Source organism: Lithobates pipiens, unplaced genomic scaffold (genome assembly GCF_037356315.1).
Source record: "Lithobates pipiens isolate NorthernLeopardFrog02 unplaced genomic scaffold, aLitPip1_a1.2 Scaffold_3, whole genome shotgun sequence".
NCBI classification, from domain to species: Eukaryota; Metazoa; Chordata; class Amphibia; order Anura; family Ranidae; genus Lithobates; species Lithobates pipiens.
Window position 1 is genome coordinate 219,265,935 of NW_027507790.1, and position 21,481 is coordinate 219,287,415.

Here is a 21,481-nt window from a genome sequence, read left to right on the forward strand (position 1 = left end):
TAAACACTACCACAGAGATCAAACCAATTCAGGATTTGTCTGTTACCCAGTGCAGCCACACCACCAGTCTGATGCTCGGACAGCATGGATGATAAGTTGATGACCTGAAACAAGCATGCAGCAATTGAAGTCTGAGACTCGACCTTTAAATCTATTGCAAGTCACTCAAAACACAGAAGTCAACAGCCAAGTAACATGTTTTCAGAAGGAGAGATCATGTAATTTTCAGTTTCCAAAGTGAGCAAAATCCTTTCTTGCATTGAGGTATTTACTCCAGAGATCCTTTTACCCCTGTACAAATCCATTAGAAAGACTACGTCTGGAATACACAGTTCAGTTTTGGGCAAAAATATATCGGAAATTGAGACCCTGCAGAGAAGAGCAACCTGATAAGCGGCATGGAGGAGCTCTGTTACGAGAAGATTAGAGGAACTGCATTCTCTTGAAGAGGATATTAAGGGGGGATATGATTAAGATGTATAAATGCATAAGGGGTCCATATAGTGAACTTGGTGGCGGTCACGTTAAGGTCATCGGAGGACAAGGGGGCACTCTTTATGTCTGGATGATTTTATCTGCAAATACGGAAAGGCTTCTTCACAGTAAGAGCTGTAAAAATGTGGAATTAGACTCCCTCAAGAGCTGGTGCTGGCCAGCTCAGATTTTTAAAAGGCCTGGATTCTTTCTATTTTTAATATAATTGGATACTAATATTTCTTGGTAAAGTCGATACAGGGAATATCCGATTGCCTCTTGGCGGATCAGGAATGATTTTTTTTCCCTGCTGGAGAAAATTGGATCATTCTTTATTGGGGTTTTATTTTTTATTTTTTTGCCTTCCCTTGGATCAACACTGGGTATAGGATAATCTAATCTATATCAGTGATGGCAAACCTTGGCACCCCAGATGTTTTGGAACTATATTTCCCATGATGCTCATGCACTCTGCAGTGTAGTTGAGCATCATGGGAAATGTAGTTCCAAAACATCTGGGGTGCCAAGGTTTGCAATCACTGCACTATATTGTCAAAAGTACTGGGACACCTGCCTTTTACATGTGTGTGAACATTAATGGCATCCCAGTCTTGGTCCGTAGGGTTAAATATTGAGTTGGTCCACACTTTGCAGCTGTAACTGTGTGCATATGGAAATGTTTGGCCATTCTTCCAGAAGTGTATTTGTGAGGTCGGGCACTGATCTTGGAAGAGAAGGCCTGGCTTGCAGTCTCCGCTCTTATAAATCCCAAAGGTGTTCTATTGGGTTGAGGTCAGGACTGTGCAGGCCAGTCAAGTTCCTCCACCCCAAACTCACTCATTCATGTCTTTATGGACCTTGCTGTGTGCACTGGTCCAAATCATTTGGTGGAGGGGGGATTATGGTGTCGGCATACCAAGACATTTGACAATGTCATGCTCCCAACCATGTGGGAACAGTTTGGGGATGGCCCATTCCTGTTCCAACATGACTGCGTACCAATGCACAACGGGTGGGCCGACTCACTATTAAGCACTACGGACTAAGACTGGGATGCTATTAAAGATTATGTGCCTGTAGGCACCCCAAGGCAGGCATCCCAATACTTTTTGACAATATAGGTTGCATGCATGTATATTTTTTTCCTTCTATAGGTGAACTAGATGGCTTTTTTTTTTTTTTTTCTGTGGCCTTAATTCTAGCCAAACCTCAGAAGATCATTTTCTGTATGGAATAAAAGATATTAAACGGGGGAGAGTTGGAACCTCTGTAAGGTTTTAATTGCTCTGTCCTAATGTCTCTGTAACCTCCAGTCCATACTATTTGATCTAAATCTCTGTTGAAAGGTGGCAAAGAAAAATCATCTAATAGTTTTAAATCTTCCCAATGCTACCAACCATTAAAAGAAATTACATTTCCAGCCAAAAACGTTCTGGACCCTGGGTTCACACTAGTGGAATGCAAGAACCAGCGCCGGTTCCCACATCGCTCCTCTCCAGCAGCCAGTTCACACTTTGTGCGAACCCCTGCGGGTGTCATTAACAAAGTTAATGATGCCCCCAGTTTAGTTCAGATTGCAGTGTGAACTCGCACAGGAATCCGATCGCAAAGGCGAAAACACCCCGATTCTAGAGCAGGGGAAAACAAGTCCCTGTACCATTTTCTGTGTGAATCCCATGCCGGTTCAGCCATACAACTGTGTGGCTGAACTCTCATTGCTCAGAGATTGCATGTGATTGGCACCTCCACTGTGCGAATCACATGCGATCTGAGATTGCATTAGTGTGAGCCCAGGCTGAGTCTTCATGTGCTTTTGTTCTTTTTTTTTTTTTTTTTTTTTTTTTTTTTTTTTTTTTTTTTTGCACTTGCATGGTTAGCAAGAGGAAGACCTCCCGTCATTAGCAGTCACTAAAGCATCAAGGAGAGTAGAAGACCCTTAACTGAAACCATGGCTCCTGACCTTAACTTATACTAGCAGACTAGTGCCAACAAGACTGCATAATTGTTGGCATCCTTATGTAAGGAAGCACAGGCTGCCTACACAACAGAAGTTGGTTTGTTGGTGTTTAGGGCCTTGGGCTGCTATGTAGGCAACAAAGGGGGTTGTGGGATACAGGCACCTTCTCTTGGAATGCAACCTGCCTCTTCAGAAGGCATGTATAGAGAATGCACTACAGAGTGAGATGGGATGTTTGCAAGAATGCCCTGGTTATTGCCAGGGCAGGAAATGACGTCTACCTTCCCTACGCTAAGCTTTGCCTTTTATACAAGGGCAAACAAAAATCCAACTCTGTCATATAAAGTGATGAAATAGAAATGTGACTTTGGGTATACTGTTGCAGAGTAATTTTCGATCCATCTGCTGACTGGAAAATGTTCATAAGGGACTTCTTCATAGATGTGCTTTCTCAGAAGAAGTAGTCTACAACGCATCTGCTGGTTGAATGAAGAAAATAATTGCATTGACATTTACCGATCTGTAATGTTTATTCCCTGCAATATTTGTAAAATATGGTAATTGCTAACTCTTCTTACAATGTGCCTGTGCAGAACATGGGCGGACATAATTATAGACACATCACAAGTGCTGCTCTCATTAATTACACAAAGGATTGACAAGTTGTGTGTCAGCTTTGCGAAGAATAACCGATACTAGGATGTATGCCAGGCTATGTAACTGGAAATAATACAGGTCAGTGACTCAAGCATGTGTTCACGTGTGGGGTTTAATCTCGGTGGAGCTGCTTTGGAAAGAAGTGCGTCTCTAGCTGTAATTTTTTTTTAATTGGTTGACTTTGTCATAACTTCTGTAATTCCTTCAGATGATTTTTGACTATTCCACACAATGAAACATACATGTTTTACAATGCCTTGAAAAAGTATTAACTAGGGCTGCAACTAACTATTATTTTCATAATTGATTAGTTGGCCGATTGTTTTCGATTAATCGGTTAATAACCTTAAAAGTGTAGAATTTAGTTAAATATGTAACGTTAAAAAAAAAAAGCAATTTTTCTTAAATATCTCTATGCAGTGGTAAATATAAATAACCAACTATATGGTTGGAGAGCAAAATATCTAATCCACTCTGAGAACACACAGAAGAGATGTACTGTATATACTATTAGAGATCTTCCCTCAAAAAAATGTAATTTTAGGAACGTTTGTTTGATTTTCTAATCGTTAGTGGGGGTCAAATCGATGTTCGTTTCCAACCACAGTGACGGGAAAATTTGGAAATGGAAAACTGGTGAAAGGAATTTTCAGACAGCGTGGTTTTCGTTCAGAAATTACATTCATTTTAAAAACAAAGTTAAAAACGAGTGAATTTCAAAACAACATCCTTTCAGCGAAATGGACGATTTTTTTTTTTTGTCTGAAAATTTATCTGTGTGGCCAGCATAACCCTCGGTATGCAGTTTGCTTTTGATCTGTTTCTGCAGTGCTTTTTGCTGTGCGTTTTGATTTTTGCGCACGTGATTTTTCTGCGATTTGAGTTTTTGCATTTTTTTATTGGCCAATTTGTTAGGCAGATTAAAAAAACAAAATTTACTGCAAAACCCATTACATGCTTTACTGCAGCTTCTCCATTGTACAATGTACAAGTACATTGAACCAAAAAAGCATTGTTTTGCGTTAAAAAAAATACATAACGGCTGAAAAAAGCATAGATGTGAGCGTGTCCCATAGGAAACCATGTAAATGAACTGTAGTGCGTTTCTGCAAAAAGCACCAAAAAACACAGATATGAACCAGGTCTAAGACGTTTAGTAACATAATGGGGTTGAAAAAAACTAAAAGTAGCCCTTTATGCTACAACAAAAAGCAGATTGCTACTGTAAAGGGTTCTTTTTTTAACTGTAGAACTTTGAAAGTGGTATTTACAGTAGCGATTATTTGCCATTTTTGTACTATAAAGGGCTCATTTTAGTTTTTTTTAACCCCATTATGTTACTGGCCGATTAATCTATTAATCGATTACTATTTTCATAAATCGATTAGTTGGCGATTAATCAATTAGTTGTTTCAGCCCTAGTATTAACCCTTGAAATTTTCCACGTTTTGTCATTTTAAGACCAAAAACATATAGTTCTGTGAAGCCATCAGAGGTTTGTTGGAGAACCTTGGTGAACAAACTGCATCATAAAGGCCAAGGAACACACCAGACAGGTCAGGGATAAAATTGTGAAGTTTAAAGCAGGGTTAGATAATAAAAAAAATCCCAAGCTTTGAACATCTTACGGCGCACTGTTCAATCCATCATCTGAAAATGAAGAGTATGGCAGAACTGCAAACCTACCAAGACATGGCCATCCATCTAAGCTGGCGGGCCGGGCAAGGAGAGCTTTAACCACTTAAGGACTGCCTCATGTAAGTATACGTCCTCTTTTTGAAGAGGGATATCTCGGTAACGGCAGCAGCTGCTGCCACAACCGAGGTATCACTCTTTACAGGAGGCGGTCCTGTGTACGATAACGGTCTCCGCAGCGGGTTCGCTGTGAGATCACCGTTATTGGTGGCGGGAGAGGTGCCACCCCCCCCTCCCGCGCTTTCCGCCGCTTACCAGAGCTATCGGTAGCGGAGGAGGCGATCGGGTCCTGTCGATGGCTGGGTATGGAGACAAGTGAGGCTAAGATGGCCCCCACTCGTCTCTATACCAGAGGAGGGGGGAAGCGACGTCAAAACATCACTTCCGCCCATACCTCTTAAAGGTATATTTTTTTCAATGTCCTTTTTTAAAATTACTTTTTTTTTAATTTTTTTATTGCATTTAAGTCCAAATATGAGATCTGAGGACTTTTTGACCCCAGATCTCATATTTAAGAGGACCTGTCGTGCTTTTTTTTTTTCTATTACAAGGGATGCTTGCATTCCTTGTAATAGGAATAAAAGTGATCCATGAATTTTTTTTTTTAAAGTGTAAAAATAAATAACATTAAGTAAAATAAGAGGAAAAAAAAATTTAACCCCCCCCCCCCCCTGTCCCGACGAGCTCGCGCACAGAAGCAAACGCATAAGTGGGTATCGCCCGCATATGAAAGCGGCAGGAAAACCACACATGTGAGGTATCACTGCAATCAGAGCAAGAGCAATAATTCTAGCCCTCCTATAACGCAAAACATGCAACCTGTAGAATTTTTTTTAAATGTCGCTTATGGAGATTTTTGAGGGTAAAAGTTTGATGCCATTCCACGATCGGGCGCAATTTTGAAGCATGACATGTTGGGTATCCATTTACTCGGCGTAACATTATCTTTCACAATATAAAAAAAATTGGGCTAATTTTACTGGTGTCTTATTTTTTTATTCAAAGAATTTTTTCCAAAAAAAGTGCGCTTGTAAGATCGCTGCGCAAATACGGTGTGAAAAAAAGTATTGCAATGACTGCCATTTTATTCTCTAGGGTGTTAGAAAAAAAACAAAATATAATGTTTGGGGGTTCCAAGTAATTTTTCTATAAAAAAAAAAAAATGTTTTAAACATGTAAACGCCAAATCTGAAAAAGAGGCCCGGTCTTTAAGTGTTTAATCAGAGAAGCAGCCAAGAGGCCCATGGTAACTCTGGAGCAGCTGCAGAGATCCACAGCTCAGGTGGGAGAATCTGTCCACAGGACAACTATTGGTCGTGCTCTCCACAAAGCTGGCCTTTATGGAAGAGTGTCGAGAAGAAAGCCATGTGGAGGACACGGCAAACATGTAGAAGAAGGTGCTCTGGTCTGTTGAGACCAAAATTTTTCTTTTAGGCCAAAAAGTTCAACTCTATTTGTGGCTAATGCTGCACATCACCCTGAACAAATCATCCCCACCGTGAAACATGGTGGTGGCAGCATCATGTTGTGGGAATGCTTTTCTTCAGCAGGGACAGGGAAGCTGGTCAGAGTTGATGGGAAGATGGATGGAGCCAAATACAGGGCAATCTTAGAAAACTTGTTGGTCTGCAAAAGACTTGAGACTGGAGCGGAGGTTCACCTTTCAGCAGGACAACGACCCTAAACATACAGGCTGAGCTACATTGGAATGGTTTGGATGAAAGTCCTGACCTAAATCCAATTGAATATTTGGCAAGACTTGAAAATTGCTGTTCAGACGCTCTCCATCCAGAGTCTCTCCTTCCAATCTGACAGAGCTTGAGCTATTTTGCAAAGAATGGGCAGAAATGTCACTGTAGATGTGTAAAGCTGGTAGAGACCTCCCCAAAAAGACTTTGCAGCTGTAATTGCAGCAAAAGGTGGTTCTACAAAGTATTGACTCAGGATTTAATACACATGCATGCCACACTTTTTTCATATATTGATTTGTAAAAAAGTGAATCCTTTTTCTTCCACTTCATAATTATGTGCCACTTTGTATTGGTCTATCGCCTAAAATTCCCATAAAATACATTTTACGTTTTTGGTTGCAACATGAGAAAATGTGGAAAATGTCAACGGGTATGAATACTTTTTCAAGGCACTGTAGGTATATATACCTAAAGCGAGCAAAGACTACTAGCTTTGAGAACTAAAGCTAGCCATGCACATTACAATCTGTGCAATCCCCATACTGTCATTTAGATTTTAAAAAAACTATGTAATTGAAGGGCCTACCTAACCTTTTCCTTAAGTGGTTGTATACCCTAATTTGTTATTTTTACATACAGGTAAGCCTATAAGGCTTAACTGTTGGTTAAATATCTCCTAAACCTGTGTAGTTTAGGAGAGAATTCAGTTTGCGTGCAGCCGCTAACGTCAGCGGTGCACACACTCTGAATGCCCCGCTGAAGGTCTGACAGACGCTGCCGGACCGTGTTGGGAAGAAGACTCCCACGCGCAGACGGAAATGTGTCTGCTCCTTTGGAATGGACTGGGCTGTGATACTTGAGCTTCGATCGAAGATGAGTATTTCCTAATGAGCTAGTATGTGGTGCATACTAGCTCATTAGTATGCGGTACATACTAACTCATTATGCCTTTTGCCTTCCAGAATTTTATTTTAATTTTGTGTGGTTAACTTAAAATTTGAAGCCCAGTCAGAAAACCACCCCTCTAAACTTTACCATTTACTCTCTAGCAAATCCTCCAGTAGTCTTCTCTTATTAATTCTAGACTGAGAGGGTCTTAATTTGGGTACTCATGTCACTGCCTAGTAACATGGATCCTTCAACTGGCTAGCCTTTTTTGTGGAGTCCTTACAGGTTCTAAAGACCCCCGTAGTGATGTGGCGCTTCCCTGCATGTGTTGGTGTACATGGAGCATGTTCCCACATCTTTGGGCGTTGTGTTCCTCCAGTATTAACTGGAGAACAAAAGGAGCTGCCGTAACAACTATTCATGTTTATGTATAAAAACAAAATAAGTCTGAGTGGTGAGAGAACTGTTACTGTGCTCCATTTTTCTTTTCTCTAGTTTTACAGAATTCAATTGAGTTTCAATCTATGACCCTATAAAAATCTGAAGGAACTCTAACCCCTCTTTAGCTCCCCCTCCCCTATTTTTTTTTTTTTTTGTATTTTTTTTTTTTTTTTTTTTGTTTTGTCTAGAATTCTAATGGATCTGCTCCTCCAATGAGGTTTTTCTTGGAAAGTAAACCTGCCTGTTGTAAACAATTTGTAGTGTCTAAAACTAGCAAGAACATATTTTCCTTTTTTTTTTTTTTTTCTTCTCTCTAAATTGCCTTTTGTAAGTGCATTTTATCCTATTTCCCCTTAAATGTTTCCAGGTGCTTCAGTAGCTGCAGGGTGTTGTGCTTTTGCCGACTGTCCTTGGCTCTCTTTCCTGGAAATTTAAGCTCCTCTTAAAGAATCTGCTCCTGCCTGTACTGAGGCACTCTGTTACCTGCTGTGCTGTAACAATAATTGTCAGAAAAGGGAACATCAGCTGCACTTGCAGCTGAATGTTTACTGGATTTTTACAATAGTTGTAATTTTTCTTGGTGTATTTTGATCGTCTAGTCAAAAAATGTTTTTACATGACAAATCTACTTCAGTACAATTTCTTGAGAGCTTGTGCTACTGTCAGGTTTTTCTGATTGCTGGAAGTGAATCGGTAATGAGAGAAGCCTGGCTTGTCTGGTGTCAATTGGCCAAAAGTACAAAAAATCCATATCCCTATTAATCCAAGGTCAGTAATGCAGAAAGCATTGAAGCCAAAGCTTTAGCATGCCAGGCAGGTATCTAGATTCCCCAAGGACAAGTCTGCAGCCATGCATTTTGTGAATGACTTGGTGACGTGTAGGGTTGATGCAAATCGGGGCCAACGATGTAATATTGGTTCAAAAAAAGCAACTGTCCCAACCTAATAACTGGTCTTAACAGCAAGGAGCACATGGAAGGGCGATGCATGTCAAACAAAACAAAATACCCAGCTTAACTTGCCAGCCTGCAACAAACCTAATTGGCCTGTCTAAAAGTTCACATTAATAATGGGTTTAGTTTGCACACATTTGCTAATGCATGCGTAAGCTGCAGAGGCCACAAGGATGTGATGTGCTGCAATAGGCAGCAGTGATCTTGGCAGTGAGTAGCAAATACTGTGGAAGTTATGCTATTTGGCAGGTGTAACTTTTCTATAAAAAAAGCCACCCAAATACCGAAGCTAAAATAAAGACCACCTTAGAAATTATACCCAAAGGTTTTTCTTTAACGGTTCCTGACCGGCGCGCGCCAATGTATGTCGGCAGAATGGCATGGCTGGGCAAATGGGCGTACCTTAAATTTGCTGAAGTGCACGCCGCCGGCTGGGACCTCTGTGAGTCGGGTCCTGTGGACACTATGTCCGCAGGAGTACCCACAATCTCCTCGCAGGGATAAGGAATGGGGAGATGCTAATGTAAACAAGCATCTCCCCGTTCTGTCTAGTGATTGGGAGCGGTGATCAGTGATGTGACCCTTGGCCACGCCCCCCACAGTTAGAAGCACTCCCCAGAGCACACTTGACCCCTACACTGCCCCCTAGTGGTTAATCCCTTCACTGCCAGTGTCATTTACATAGGAATCGGTGCATTTGTATAGCACTAATTGCTGTATAAATGACTGGTCCCAAAAATGTGTCAAAAAAGTCCGATGTGTCCGCCGTAATGTCGCATTCACAATAAAAATCACTGATCGCCCCTATTACTAGTAAAAAAATTATAAAAATGCCATAAAACTATCCCCATTTGGTTTGTGCAAAAGTTATAGCGTTTACAAATCAAACGCTTATTGTGATCTACATATATTTTTTTTTTCCAAAAAAAAACGTATTGGCCTAAACTGAGAGGGGAAAAAAAAGTTATGTTCTATTTTTGGGGGATATTTATTATAGCAAAATGTAAAAAATTTATTTTTCAAAATTGGTGCTTTCTTTTTGTTTATAGCGCAAAAAAAAATGCAGGGGTGATCAAATCTACAAAATTTGTGGGAAAAAGGTCAGTTTTTGTTTGGGAGCCACGTCGCACGACTGCCCTATTGTCAGTTAAAGCGATGTAGTGCTGAATCTCAAAAAAATGCTCCGGTCTTAGGCCAGCAAAATGGTCCGGGGGTTAAGTGGTTAAAGTGTAACCATAGTCTTTTTGCTCATCTAAAAAAAAATTTAGTGGTAGTGACTTTGTAGTGGGGGAAAGAACTGTCCTTGGGGTGGAGGTTTTTGGGTCCCCTTTCCTGTGCAGGCTTCCTTGGTGGTACTATAGCATTTTTTTATTCCACAGTGAGGTTCAGAGTGACGGGGTAATGCATACAGTGGCCTTCCGGGCATTTGGTGATTGAGCACAATCTCGGGTTTTCAGTTCACTGGACTTAACTGTGCACATTCATTGAATTTATTCAGTGAGTCATAGGTGAACATAAAGTTAGCTAAAGTAAATAGAGTTTGGTGTTGGTCAGTGGGGCCTGTGTCCTCCATAGACGTACAAGAGTTGAAGTACGGAGTTACTGATTTTTCTGACCTTGTCTATACTTCTGTTTTAGAACTTCTTGTGGAAACTTTCAGCAGCCCGATAAAAATGAAAACTGCATATTGTATTTTCTCCAAAACAAAGCACTTTGGAATGTGGGTGTATTCTCACCAGAACCCTACCTGCATGTTTGTATTTCCAGTTTTTATGGTTCATCTCGACCTACCAGCCTGGAAGAAACTTGCGTAACATATTTCCCTTCCACCCAATTATCTGTCAGTGTAGTAGAAATGATGAACTCGAGGTGCCTTCAGAGGCAAAGACCAGTGTGAATGGTTTTGTTCTCTGTAAAAGGAGTTGAAATGTGTGAGCGCTATAAAAACAAGTTACTACAGTCTCCAGCAAACTATATATTTTTATATGGCCACCTGCATGAACTTCAGCTTTTAATATTTTGACGTTTTAAGGTTTTCTACCTTTAAAAATGGAGAGGAAAAAGTGGTCACATGACCATCACTGGTCCTGATCGATCTCTGAACTGACCACCTGGAAGGTGTCAGGTGAAGCCAGCACATCAAAGCAGTAATGCTCACTAACAGTTTTCTGCCAGAAAATTAGAACCCCCAAACATTTTTTAGCAGCGACCTTGGAGAATAAAATTGCGGTTGTTGCAATTTTTATATTGCATGGTATTTGCGCAGTGGTTTTTTTTAAATGGTTTATTAGGGGAAAACCCCACAATATATGACCTTTTTATATTTTACCAAAAATGTAGATGTTGCACTGAGTAAATGGATACCTAACATGTTGCGCTTTATATTTGTGCATGCTCGTGGAAAGGTGACATTTGAAAAATGTATATAGGTTACCTGTTTAAAGTTGGCGGTCTAGAGTGGGAATTGCTCTTGCTAAAACGTTTGTGGTGATGCCTCTAATGTGTGGTGCGAACATCATTTGCATATGCACTCACATGAGCACATAGGCACGGGGGACTTTTATTCCTATTGCAAGTAATGTAAACATTCCTTGTATTTAGAAATAAGGGAAGACTGTTCCTCTTTCTGAAGAGATGTGGGGTCTATCAGACCCCACATCTCTCCCCTACTTTTGAAAGCAACAGGTCAAAAAGACCCATTGATCTTGTGCTTTTAAAAAAGTCACTTTTGCCCATGACATTGCTCCTGTCGTCGTCCTAGATCAGGGATACGCAATTAGCGGACCTCCAGCTGTTGCAGAACTACAAGTCCCATTAGGCATAGCAAGATTCTGAGAGCCACAAGCATGACACCTAGAGGCAGAGGATTGATGGGACTTGTAGTTTTGCAACAGCTGGAGGTCCGCTAATTGCATATCCCTGTCCTAGATCATAGAGGTTGGGAGAGCCCAACTGGTCTCTCTTCACCTGTGACCAGCCTTGGAACCGTTGGATCAGTTCTCGGGCTCCCCAATAAGAACAGTCTGAAAAACACTGCTTCTAAAAGAGATCCAGAGGCTAATTAGCCATTCACATCACTTTTATGAGAGAGGTAATGAAGTCTTTAAATGAATAGACCATAAACCAGATGCTGTCTTGCATGCGTTTTGTAGTCCAGATCACACTGCACAACAGAACACTGTAGTTTGAGCTGTCCACCTATACTAGTTAGGGTTTCTGTATAAATGGATATAAGGGTACACTATATCACCTAATATAGTAAATTTCCTTCACACATGGTATATTTAAGCGTACAGCTGGTAGGCTGCTGCTCCCAGTTTGACGTGTGTCTGCGCAACTCTATTGATATCAGTGGAACTGCCTGCACGGGGAGGGATGTATGAACACCTGCACGGGTAAACTGGTCTCTCCATGGGTGTTAACTTTGGTACGCCCTGTGTGAATGGGACTAAAACACAAGGCTTGTGTACTTGCTAAGAACCACTGTAGGTGAAGTACTAGGTAGGATTTGGTGAAGTGAGGGGATATATGCTGCTGTAACTTTATTATCCGGGCTCTATGGAAGTTGTGTGCGTCACACATGACACGGCAGGAGTCAACACCCCCTGAAGCCCAAGGCGCTTGCCTTAGTCAGTGGGTTTTTATGGCAGACTATGTATCTGCTCCAATGCCCTTCAAATATTGTAGAGCAGGGATCACTAAATTGTGGCCCATGGTCTGGACCAAGTGAGTCCTGTCCAGACTGGCCGCCACTTGGGAGCTATGTGTGCCGAGTCTCCCTGCCGCCACTGTCATCCTTACAGCAGGGCAAGGGGGTGGGAGGAGCTGCAGATCAGGACAGAGCAGTAGTCTATTCAAATTATCAAGCAGGTATTCATCCTCTTGTTAACATAAGTTGGGCAGGTCCCACTCTGTCTTGATCTGCAGCTCCTCTCACCAGCCATGCTGTGAGGATGACGGCGGTGGCCGAGCGGGACTCAGGAGAGCACACCCCAGGCTGATGAGTGTCTCTGCCCTGCAGAAGGTAGGACTGTACAGGGGCAACTTGCTTTTGAAAGGGGCATAAAATACAGCAAGCTTTAGTTTGTATCAAGTTATCTGGGTAAATGACTTGCATTTGGCAACCAATCAAAGCGGCGTGTTGTACATCATGTATATCTAAGGAGCAAAGATAGCTGCCTGCGCAATATCTTTTACGGTCTACATCGCAGCAGCAGAAAAATATTTCTACAGTTTGTGCACTTTTAATTTTATATTAAATCTATCCCATTTTAGATTTGAATGCTTTAAAGTTTAAAAATCTGCATTTCCGGTTCCCATGGCATGGTTTTTATTTTTCTTATTGTCATCTAAAAACTTGAACATCTTTGTTTTTAGCCAGAACAATTTTGCTTATTGCTTTTACTGTGACCCGCTATCTTGTCTCTGGTCTTGCCCTACAGTAAAATAAATGAACCTGTGACCGAGGGAATTGTCTGACCAGCATCTTGCAGTGCATTATCTCTGCAGTTATGACTCTGCTTTTGTTGCTTGTCTCAAGCTGCATTTCTGATTAGTTCTTTTCAGCCAGCAAGCTCTCTATAGATTTCCAGCTGATGCCACCAGCTATAATTGTGAAGAGAATTGCTGCATTCACATTGACCCTCTTATGGTACTAAGATGGATTTATTTTAGTGGACAGCAAGGTTTTTTTTTTTTTTTTTTTTTTTTTTTGTCTTTTATATTCTGGCTGCTTTGACTACTACAGGTCGGTAGCAAAGCTTTAGACCTTTTTCTTGGAAAGACATTTTACTAAGAGGGTTGTGTAAGATGGGTTATTTATCCAGGGGTGACCTTGCAGAGTCTTGTGAGCAAATAGGCCATATTGGATGGATTAACGCTCATTTCTAATTCGGTGTTGCGGATGCTGTTGAATTATCTTTGAAATATATACTGTTTTACAGTGCTTTTCCCAAATTGAAGTTCTCATAACGGCAAAGTAAAATGTGTATGCAAAAACTATTTTAGGAGTCAAAAAAAAAATTTAATTTCTTACCAGTACAAAACATTTGCATAGAGGAGCCATATTCTGTGGGCTGCTCAGCTAGAGCGGAAAAAATTAAATGCAAATGGGGTGGCTATGATATTTACAAGAGTGTCTGTTTTATTCCTGTTGTATGAATTTCCTTATTTTGAATAAAGCTATTTTGGATTAAGTCTGGAAGAGGGTGGTTACACAGGGTTTTTTCCCCTTGATGTAGAGAATACATTAAAGTGACTGACTTTAAAGGCTTTGTTTAAAAAAAGTCATACCTCCACTGTGCAGCTCGTTTTGCAAATAGTGGCCTTGAACCTGCTCTTCTACAGTCCCCTGCCAGCTCTAGCGGCTCCTCCCCACATCTGATAACCCCCTCGGAGAAGCGCTTCCCCCTAGGGCAGTGATGGCAAACCTTGGCATTCCAGGTGCTTTGGAACTACATTTCCCATGATTCTCATGCACTCTGCAGTGTAGTTAAGCATCGTGGGAAATATAGTTCCAAAACCTCTTGGGTGCCAAGGTTTGCCATCACTGCCCTAGGGGGTTACCTTATGGGTGTGCTCCCGAGGCCAGCATTTGCGTCTATAGATGCAGAATGCTGGACTCAGCCCAGAAGCACAGCTATTGGCTCCCGCTGCTGTCAATCTATCCAATCAAGAGCCAGGAGCCCGTGGAGGGAGACGGCACATCCCCGCCAACAATGAAGGGGTTCAGCTAAGTAAAACGGGGGGGGGGGCTAGGGGGTCAGTCACTGCCAGGTGTTCACCTTGAAGTTGCGTTCTGCCCCCAAAAAGAGAATTAATGTTTAAAAAAAATTTTTTTTTTTTTACTTGCCTCTAAATGCCTGTTGCTAGGGGGTCCCTTGTAGTCTTGCCTCCTTTGGCGCCTGGTCTCCTGATGTCACTGCCCTCATTGCAGGAAGGGAGATCTCCCCCCCCCCCCCCTCCCTCTTGTCAATCGTCTGGGACACGTGACTGGTCCCAGAGGATTGCGTAACCAGTGACGGCTTGTGCATGCGCAGATACTTTACATAAAGTGAACTTTTACTCATTTATAAAAGTACAGTATACAACTGAAGAGCATTTATCTGCCTTTTTAGGATTTAAAGAGTGTGTAAATCTGAAAAGTTTTTTTTTTTTTTTTGTCTGGCGCAATAGAGTATGGGATTTCAGATCAGCTGTGCCCAGTCTTGCCACGAGTTAATCCAGCTCTGATTATTTATATATATATATATTAAATTTTTTTGTGAAATCTGTCTGTTCCTCCCCCTTGCTGTGATTGAGATGATTTACATATCTTGTGCACTAGCCTAAGACGTGCATTGTTTAATTCCCACCCCACTCCTTTCTTCAGCAGCTCTGCAAGGATTGGCTGTTCCACACCTCAGCATGATTTGGCATGCTGAAGTCATGTGTGGACTTTTCTGTTTTTTGACTGGATGTTAGCGATCATAGCAGAAGTTCAGTGTAAGAAATACACAGGAGAAAATGCATGTTAAGGGGAGTGTAGAGGTGGACAGGGAGTCTACTGACATCACAACTCCACCCACTGAGCCCCGGAAAAAACAGACCCACCCACAGAATCTATAGTTTTTTCGGGTCTCGTAGCAGACAGGAGACATTTGACAGATAAATATACACGCAGGAGGCATGCATATCCTTCTAGATAACCAATATTGCAGTAGTTTAGAAAGGATGTGAGTGGGTTAACATCCACTTTAAGCCTTTTGATTTAGTTTACTTGATTTTCTGGAGACTAACCCTCTGTCTGTCCACTAACCACTTTGCCCTTACTAGCCACTAAGGCAGCCTCATTGGACTGTGGAAGGGCAATTGGAGTTCATTCAGGAGTGCAGGTCTCAGTGATATATTGAAGCTAAATCTGACGACTTACTGGTCAAAATGTAATGGTCCATTTAAATTAGCCAGTACAAGATGCTTAAGGGTTCATGTTTAAAGTAATTGTAAAGTCTTGTGGGTTTTCTTTCCTTTTTGTTAAATAACATGTTATAATTACCGGCTCTGTGCAGAAGATTTGCATAGAGCAGCCCAGATCCTCCTCTTCTCTGGTCCCTCTTCGGCACTCCTGGCCCCTCCCTCCTGGTAAGTGCCCCCACAGCAAGCTGCTTGCTATGGGGGCACCTGAGCTGAGCCACAGCTTCCTGTGTCCATTTAGACATTTGCTGTCTCAGCCAATGAGTGGAGTCCCTGTCAACCCGAGACACTCCTACAACATTGCTTGAGCTAGATGGACCTCAGGTAAGTATTAGGGGGCTGCTGCACACAGGTTTTTTAATTTTCATGCATGCTAAGGTTTTTCATCTAATATGCATGAAGATTAAAGAAAACTGCCTTTACAGTCATTTAGGTTTTGATTATGAACTTGCAGCCTCAATAGTTCTAAAGGTAGATATAATTCTGTGAGATGTATGAATATTTGCTTTATGGTTGTAATTTTTTTCCTCATTCTTGTTTCAGGGCAAAATGGTGAAAGGAATGGGTGGTGCCATGGACCTGGTGTCAAGTGCTGGAACAAAAGTAGTTGTCACAATGGAGCACTCGGCCAAAGTAAGATCTTCTCTGGTTAAACAAATGTTTTCCATTTTAACACTTATATCTGCTTATTGTATTTCACTATGTGCATTGCATATGCTCATTGCACTTTGTTCCATTAACCAATAAAATGATTCCTTTCATGAACCGTGCACTGAAGAGCAAAGTATTGGTCAGTGTGGTAACCACTGTAACCTTGCAGTGCTCTTTTCCTGGTTTCAGCTGCCAGCTTGAACTTCATTTGCTAGGAGGCAGTGGGGTTTATTTACTGAAGCCAAATAGACTTTGCACTGCAAGTGCACTTGCCTCAGAGCTTAGCAAATGAGGTAAAACTTCACTTCCCAGAGTACTCAATCACATGCAAGGAAAATAAACACATTTTTGTTTGTGCATGATTGGATGATAGAACCAGCAGAGCTTCCTCTCATTTCAGAGCTCCCCCCCCCCCCCCCCCCCCCCCAGATGTGGAGCAAATGCACTGAGCCTGGGTTCACACTGCCCGCAACTTCAAAGTTGGACCTCAGTGTGACCTCGGAACGAGACTTGTTTGACTTCTTTAACAGAAGTCAACGCATTTCGTAGCAGAGTCGGACCAAATGTAGTGTAAGAAACCTTTTTCTAAGTCAGAGTAACTCAAGATTAGAACAGTTCCATTGCACTGAATGGGGTCTGACTTCTGATGCAACAAGTGCTCCAAAGTCGGAGAGATTGTCCCATCAGTGTGAACCGAGCCTTAATGTACTTGCAGTGCACAGTATATTTGCGTTTTTAGTAAATCAAACTCATCGTGTTACCAAGTCGTAACTGTGTGCGGTTAGTGCACATGCACGACAAATGTGTGTGCATGCTCGATGGATTTTTGCATGTATTCACAAATGCCATCGAATGATATACCGGAAACTGGCCAGAAGCTGGCAGCAGATGCACCACCGGTCTCTGCCTGGTCCTAGATACTGCCAGATAATGTGCACATGCATAAAGCATGGCTGCATGGAAAAGGGGCAGGGGAAAGCCATTCTTCAGTTGGTTTAACTCTGCTTTAAAAATGTTGTTAGGCCTACTGAGTTTTAGTAAATCAAAATCTGCAGTGGACCATAAAAGCCACTAATAACATTTGCCTTGTAATGGATGATCATTCTATAAAAGTAAACGGTTTGATTAGGGAGAGGTTTATATCCTCAAGATGCCCAAAGCTTTAGCTATACGATTAATCCAGACTGTCGGCAAAGCTTTTCACAACTTCAGTGATGTTTTTTTAAATGGTAATTCTGTAAATGTGTAAAATTGATTTGCACTCCTTTTTAAAAGAACAGAATGTTCTTTGCCAGAACATTTTTTGAAGAGCAGCACAGCTAACAGCTTCCTACCCTATCAATGTTTGTGAGTGCGTGGATATATGCGGTTTGGCTTATTAACGCAAGCATGATTTTTCTATACAAGTGGCTTTATATGCATTTTTATTTTTATTTTTTTGAGAGAGAAGAGGTAAAATTTGTGTTATGACTAGCATTTCTATATTAACAGCATCTCTTGCTGCTTTATGGCCTCACAGGCTTTTGAAGCATCTCTAGTGCTCAGTGTGGAAATGTCCTTCTAGTGCTATCAACAGCTGACGCTGCAATATTCATATGGATTTCCAAGGTTGTACGTAGTTCTACAGGCTTAGGCTACATGCCCACAGACATTTTAAGAAACAAACCCAAAAAAAAGGCTGCGCTAAAACTTATACGTTACAGTATTAACAATGTGACGTGTTAAATTCTAGTATTAAACAATGTATACTATCAAGAAAAATTGTGTATAAAAACATCAAACTTGAAGCACATAAAAAGTCCAGAGAGGGAAGTACGAAGGTATGGAATAAGTCCCTTGAAGTGACTCTTTACAAACACCCTTCAGATGTATAGCAGGTGCGCCCAAAGAGGAAGTTCTATCCACCACCTAAAATAAAATAAAATGGCTGTCCAAAATACCAAGCCATTGACTGACTTAAAGCATGTGTGCAAGATCAAGGAAAACCTGAAAACATGGCCTGTTGGGGTACTTGAGGACAGGGGAACCACTGGTTTACCGCATTTATTTAAAGTGATACCCAACACACACTGTTAACTTTACATTGTCACTTTAGTTCTGTGTATGAATGAGGGCACTTATTTAAATTGGGGAAAAGTTACTTCAATGTTTGTCATGCCTCTCCAGTCTGTCTTAGAATAAGAGGGAGGTGAATCCTCAATCTTCATGTAATATCCCACCCCCATTGTGTTAGTGGGCAAGGAGGGGGAGGGAGTGTGTGGGCTGTCATTTAACACTGCGTATACACCCACATGTGTGTCTCTGGCCACATGGGCTGCTCTGATGTGATGAGGAAATGCTCAGCATAGAAACTCACTGAAAACTGAGCATGTGCAGAGCTGCCCACGCTGCTCTGCAAAATCCCTAGCTGAACTTGGACAGAAGGTGGAGATGGAGAACAGCAGATTTCGCGAGCACTGACTGGAGTGTTCTGGTGAGGGAGCTGTCCCCATTTCAGAATAAAATGGCTAAGCATGTGAGTTCACTGTACTAACATCAGATTGTACAGCGGCTCTGATTGGAGCCGTCAGTTTTTCTTCGTTCATAAATAAACTAGTGGTGTGTACGGGGGTTTTAAACAGGCTTTTCTTTCCCTCATTCTCACCCATACTCCCCCTGAATTGTACCAGCTACACTCTAATAAAGAGCAACCCTCTTTTCTGGCTAAACACTTACCATGACATCTCATTAATGCTGCACACAGTTTGAGTCCCTGATTTTATGGACAACGCCTACAGTGCTTTAGATGAGACTGGATAGATCAGGTGGATTATCTTTTTTTTCAAGAAGGGTTCAATTCTGCATTACAAACTTGACAGATTGCAACTACTTAACGGCGTGTTTTGCAGAAGCATCATGCAAGGCCATGAAAAGATTTTCTCGTCATCTGTATACTACACTCGGGGTCAACACTTACCCATGCAAGCACCTGCTTTTCCCTCCTATTTGTTTTTTTTTTGTTTTTTTCTAATGCACCCCACTTTTCTTTCATTCTTCCCTTCCCTCCACCCTTAACCCATAGGGCTGTCTCTCCTGGTTCAGCTCCAGGCTCAACATGGCAAATATAAAAAAAAATTGCTGCGCAAATATTGTGCCATAAAAAGTTTCATTGACCAACATTTTATTCTCTAGGGTCTCTGCTAAAAATATATATATAATTTTTGGGGGTTCTGAGTATGTTCAAGCAAAAAATTACTAGCTGGCAGATGGGGAGAGGAGAGAGCTGGCTGGTCACAGGAGCACAGAGCGGCACTCTGAAATCGGGTATAGACTGCATTTTTTATTTTTTTTAATAATCGCGCACGGGACACCTGTCATTAGGAGACGGCGAATAGTAGAGAAAGGGGGACTTAACCACATAAGCCTCGGACCATTTTGCTGGCCAAAGACCAGACCACTTTTTGCGCTTCGGCACTGCGTCTCTTTAACTGACAATTGCGTGGTTGTGCAACGTGGCTTCCCAAACAAAATTGACATCCTTTTTTTTCCCCCCACAAATAGATTTTTTTAGTGGTATTTGATCACCCCTGCTGTTTTATTTTTTGCGCTATAAACAAAAGCGCCAATTTTGGGAAAAACGCATTATTTTTTACTTTTTTGCTATAATAAATATCCCTCAAAAATGTCTTTAATTTTTGTTTTCCTCAGTTTAGGCCGATACGTATTCGTCTACATATTTTTGGTGATTGGTTTGCACAAAAGTTGTAGTGTTTACAAAATAGGGGATAGTTTTATGGCATTCTTAGTTTTATTTTATCTTTTACTAATAATGGCAGCAATCAGCAATTTTTATTGTGACTGCAACATTATGGCGAACACATTGGACATTTTTGACACATTTTTGGGACCATTGTCATTTATACAGCAATTGGTGCTATACAAATGCACTGATTCCTGTGTAAATGACACTGGCAGTGAAGGGGTTAAGTGTGTCCTAGGGGTGTGTTGCTAACTGTGGGGGGAGTGGCTGTGTTTTACACATCACTGATCTCTGCTCCAATCACAGAGCAGAGTTTGGTGTCACTGTTGCTAGGCAGAACAGGGAGATGCTTGTTTACTTTAGCATCAACCCGCGAGACTACCTCCCTGCAGCGAGCGAGTCCGCAGGACCCGCGATCGGACTCATGGAGGTCCCGACCGGAGCGTGCCGGCAGCACGCACGTAATGGCACAGCGCCAATTTTAAAGGGATGTACCTGTACGCCAATTTGCCGGTCTGTGCCATTCCGCCGATGTACACCGGCGTGCATTGGTCGGGAAGTGGTTAACAGCCACTTTACGCTTTGAAACCTGGAAGCTGGTTTCTATGCACAGCTGCATCCGATTTTGCGCACTCCAGTTTTAGTAAATAAACACCAATGTGTCTTTAATGTGGGTGATTGCGTGACGAAACATGTAGGGAAGAGCATTTGATGTCACTACGTTCACCTTTTTCATGGGAGTATTTATTCAGGTGGAGGTTTTTGCAATAAATGCAATGGCATTACTATCTCCGCCTCATCCAATCAGAACACTTTCACAGGGATGCCACAGGTATGGCATATACATACTTAGAACCCAGCTCTGGACAAAAAAAAGTATATATCCCTTGCATTGTCTGCACCTACACTGCAAGGGTTGCTCATTTATGTCTAGGGAAACCATAAAAGTAGATATGTTTACCAGATCCTTTGCTTCTCCTACCAGTTATTCTTCCCTGAAGATCCTGTACCCCCACACTCTTAGTGGCCCAGGGTCCTGACTTCAAGACCAGAGCAGGATCCATAGCCCAGATACAGCACACATGGGGAGCATGGTCAGCCAGGGGAGTAGAGCAGTGGTTCTCATTCTTGGTCCTCAAGTACCCCCAACGTACCGTGTTTTGGGAACTTCCTTTAGATAAAATGGCTCTTATCAATACCATGTCACTGAGATTGATTTAAAGCAGCTGTGCAAAGTAAAGGAAAATCTGACAACCTGGCCTGTTGGGGGTACTTGAGGACTAAGGTTGAAAACCACTGAAGTAGAGAATCCAGAACATAAAACGGTTTATCCTCTCCCCAGGACAAAACCAGCTACCAACCCTTGCAGTGTGGCACAGCCCCA

The 21,481-nt window shown here is 41.8% G+C and overlaps 1 protein-coding gene across 1 annotated transcript in view; it reads left to right on the plus strand.

The window, feature by feature from the left end:
• OXCT1 (3-oxoacid CoA-transferase 1) overlaps positions 1-21,481 on the plus strand; it is a 185,435-nt gene that overhangs the window by 140,836 nt on the left and 23,118 nt on the right. The window contains exon 14 of the mRNA XM_077462803.1: positions 16,251-16,340. Within this exon, the coding sequence (XP_077318929.1) occupies positions 16,251-16,340 (90 nt within the window). The remainder of the gene's footprint in view (positions 1-16,250; positions 16,341-21,481) is intronic.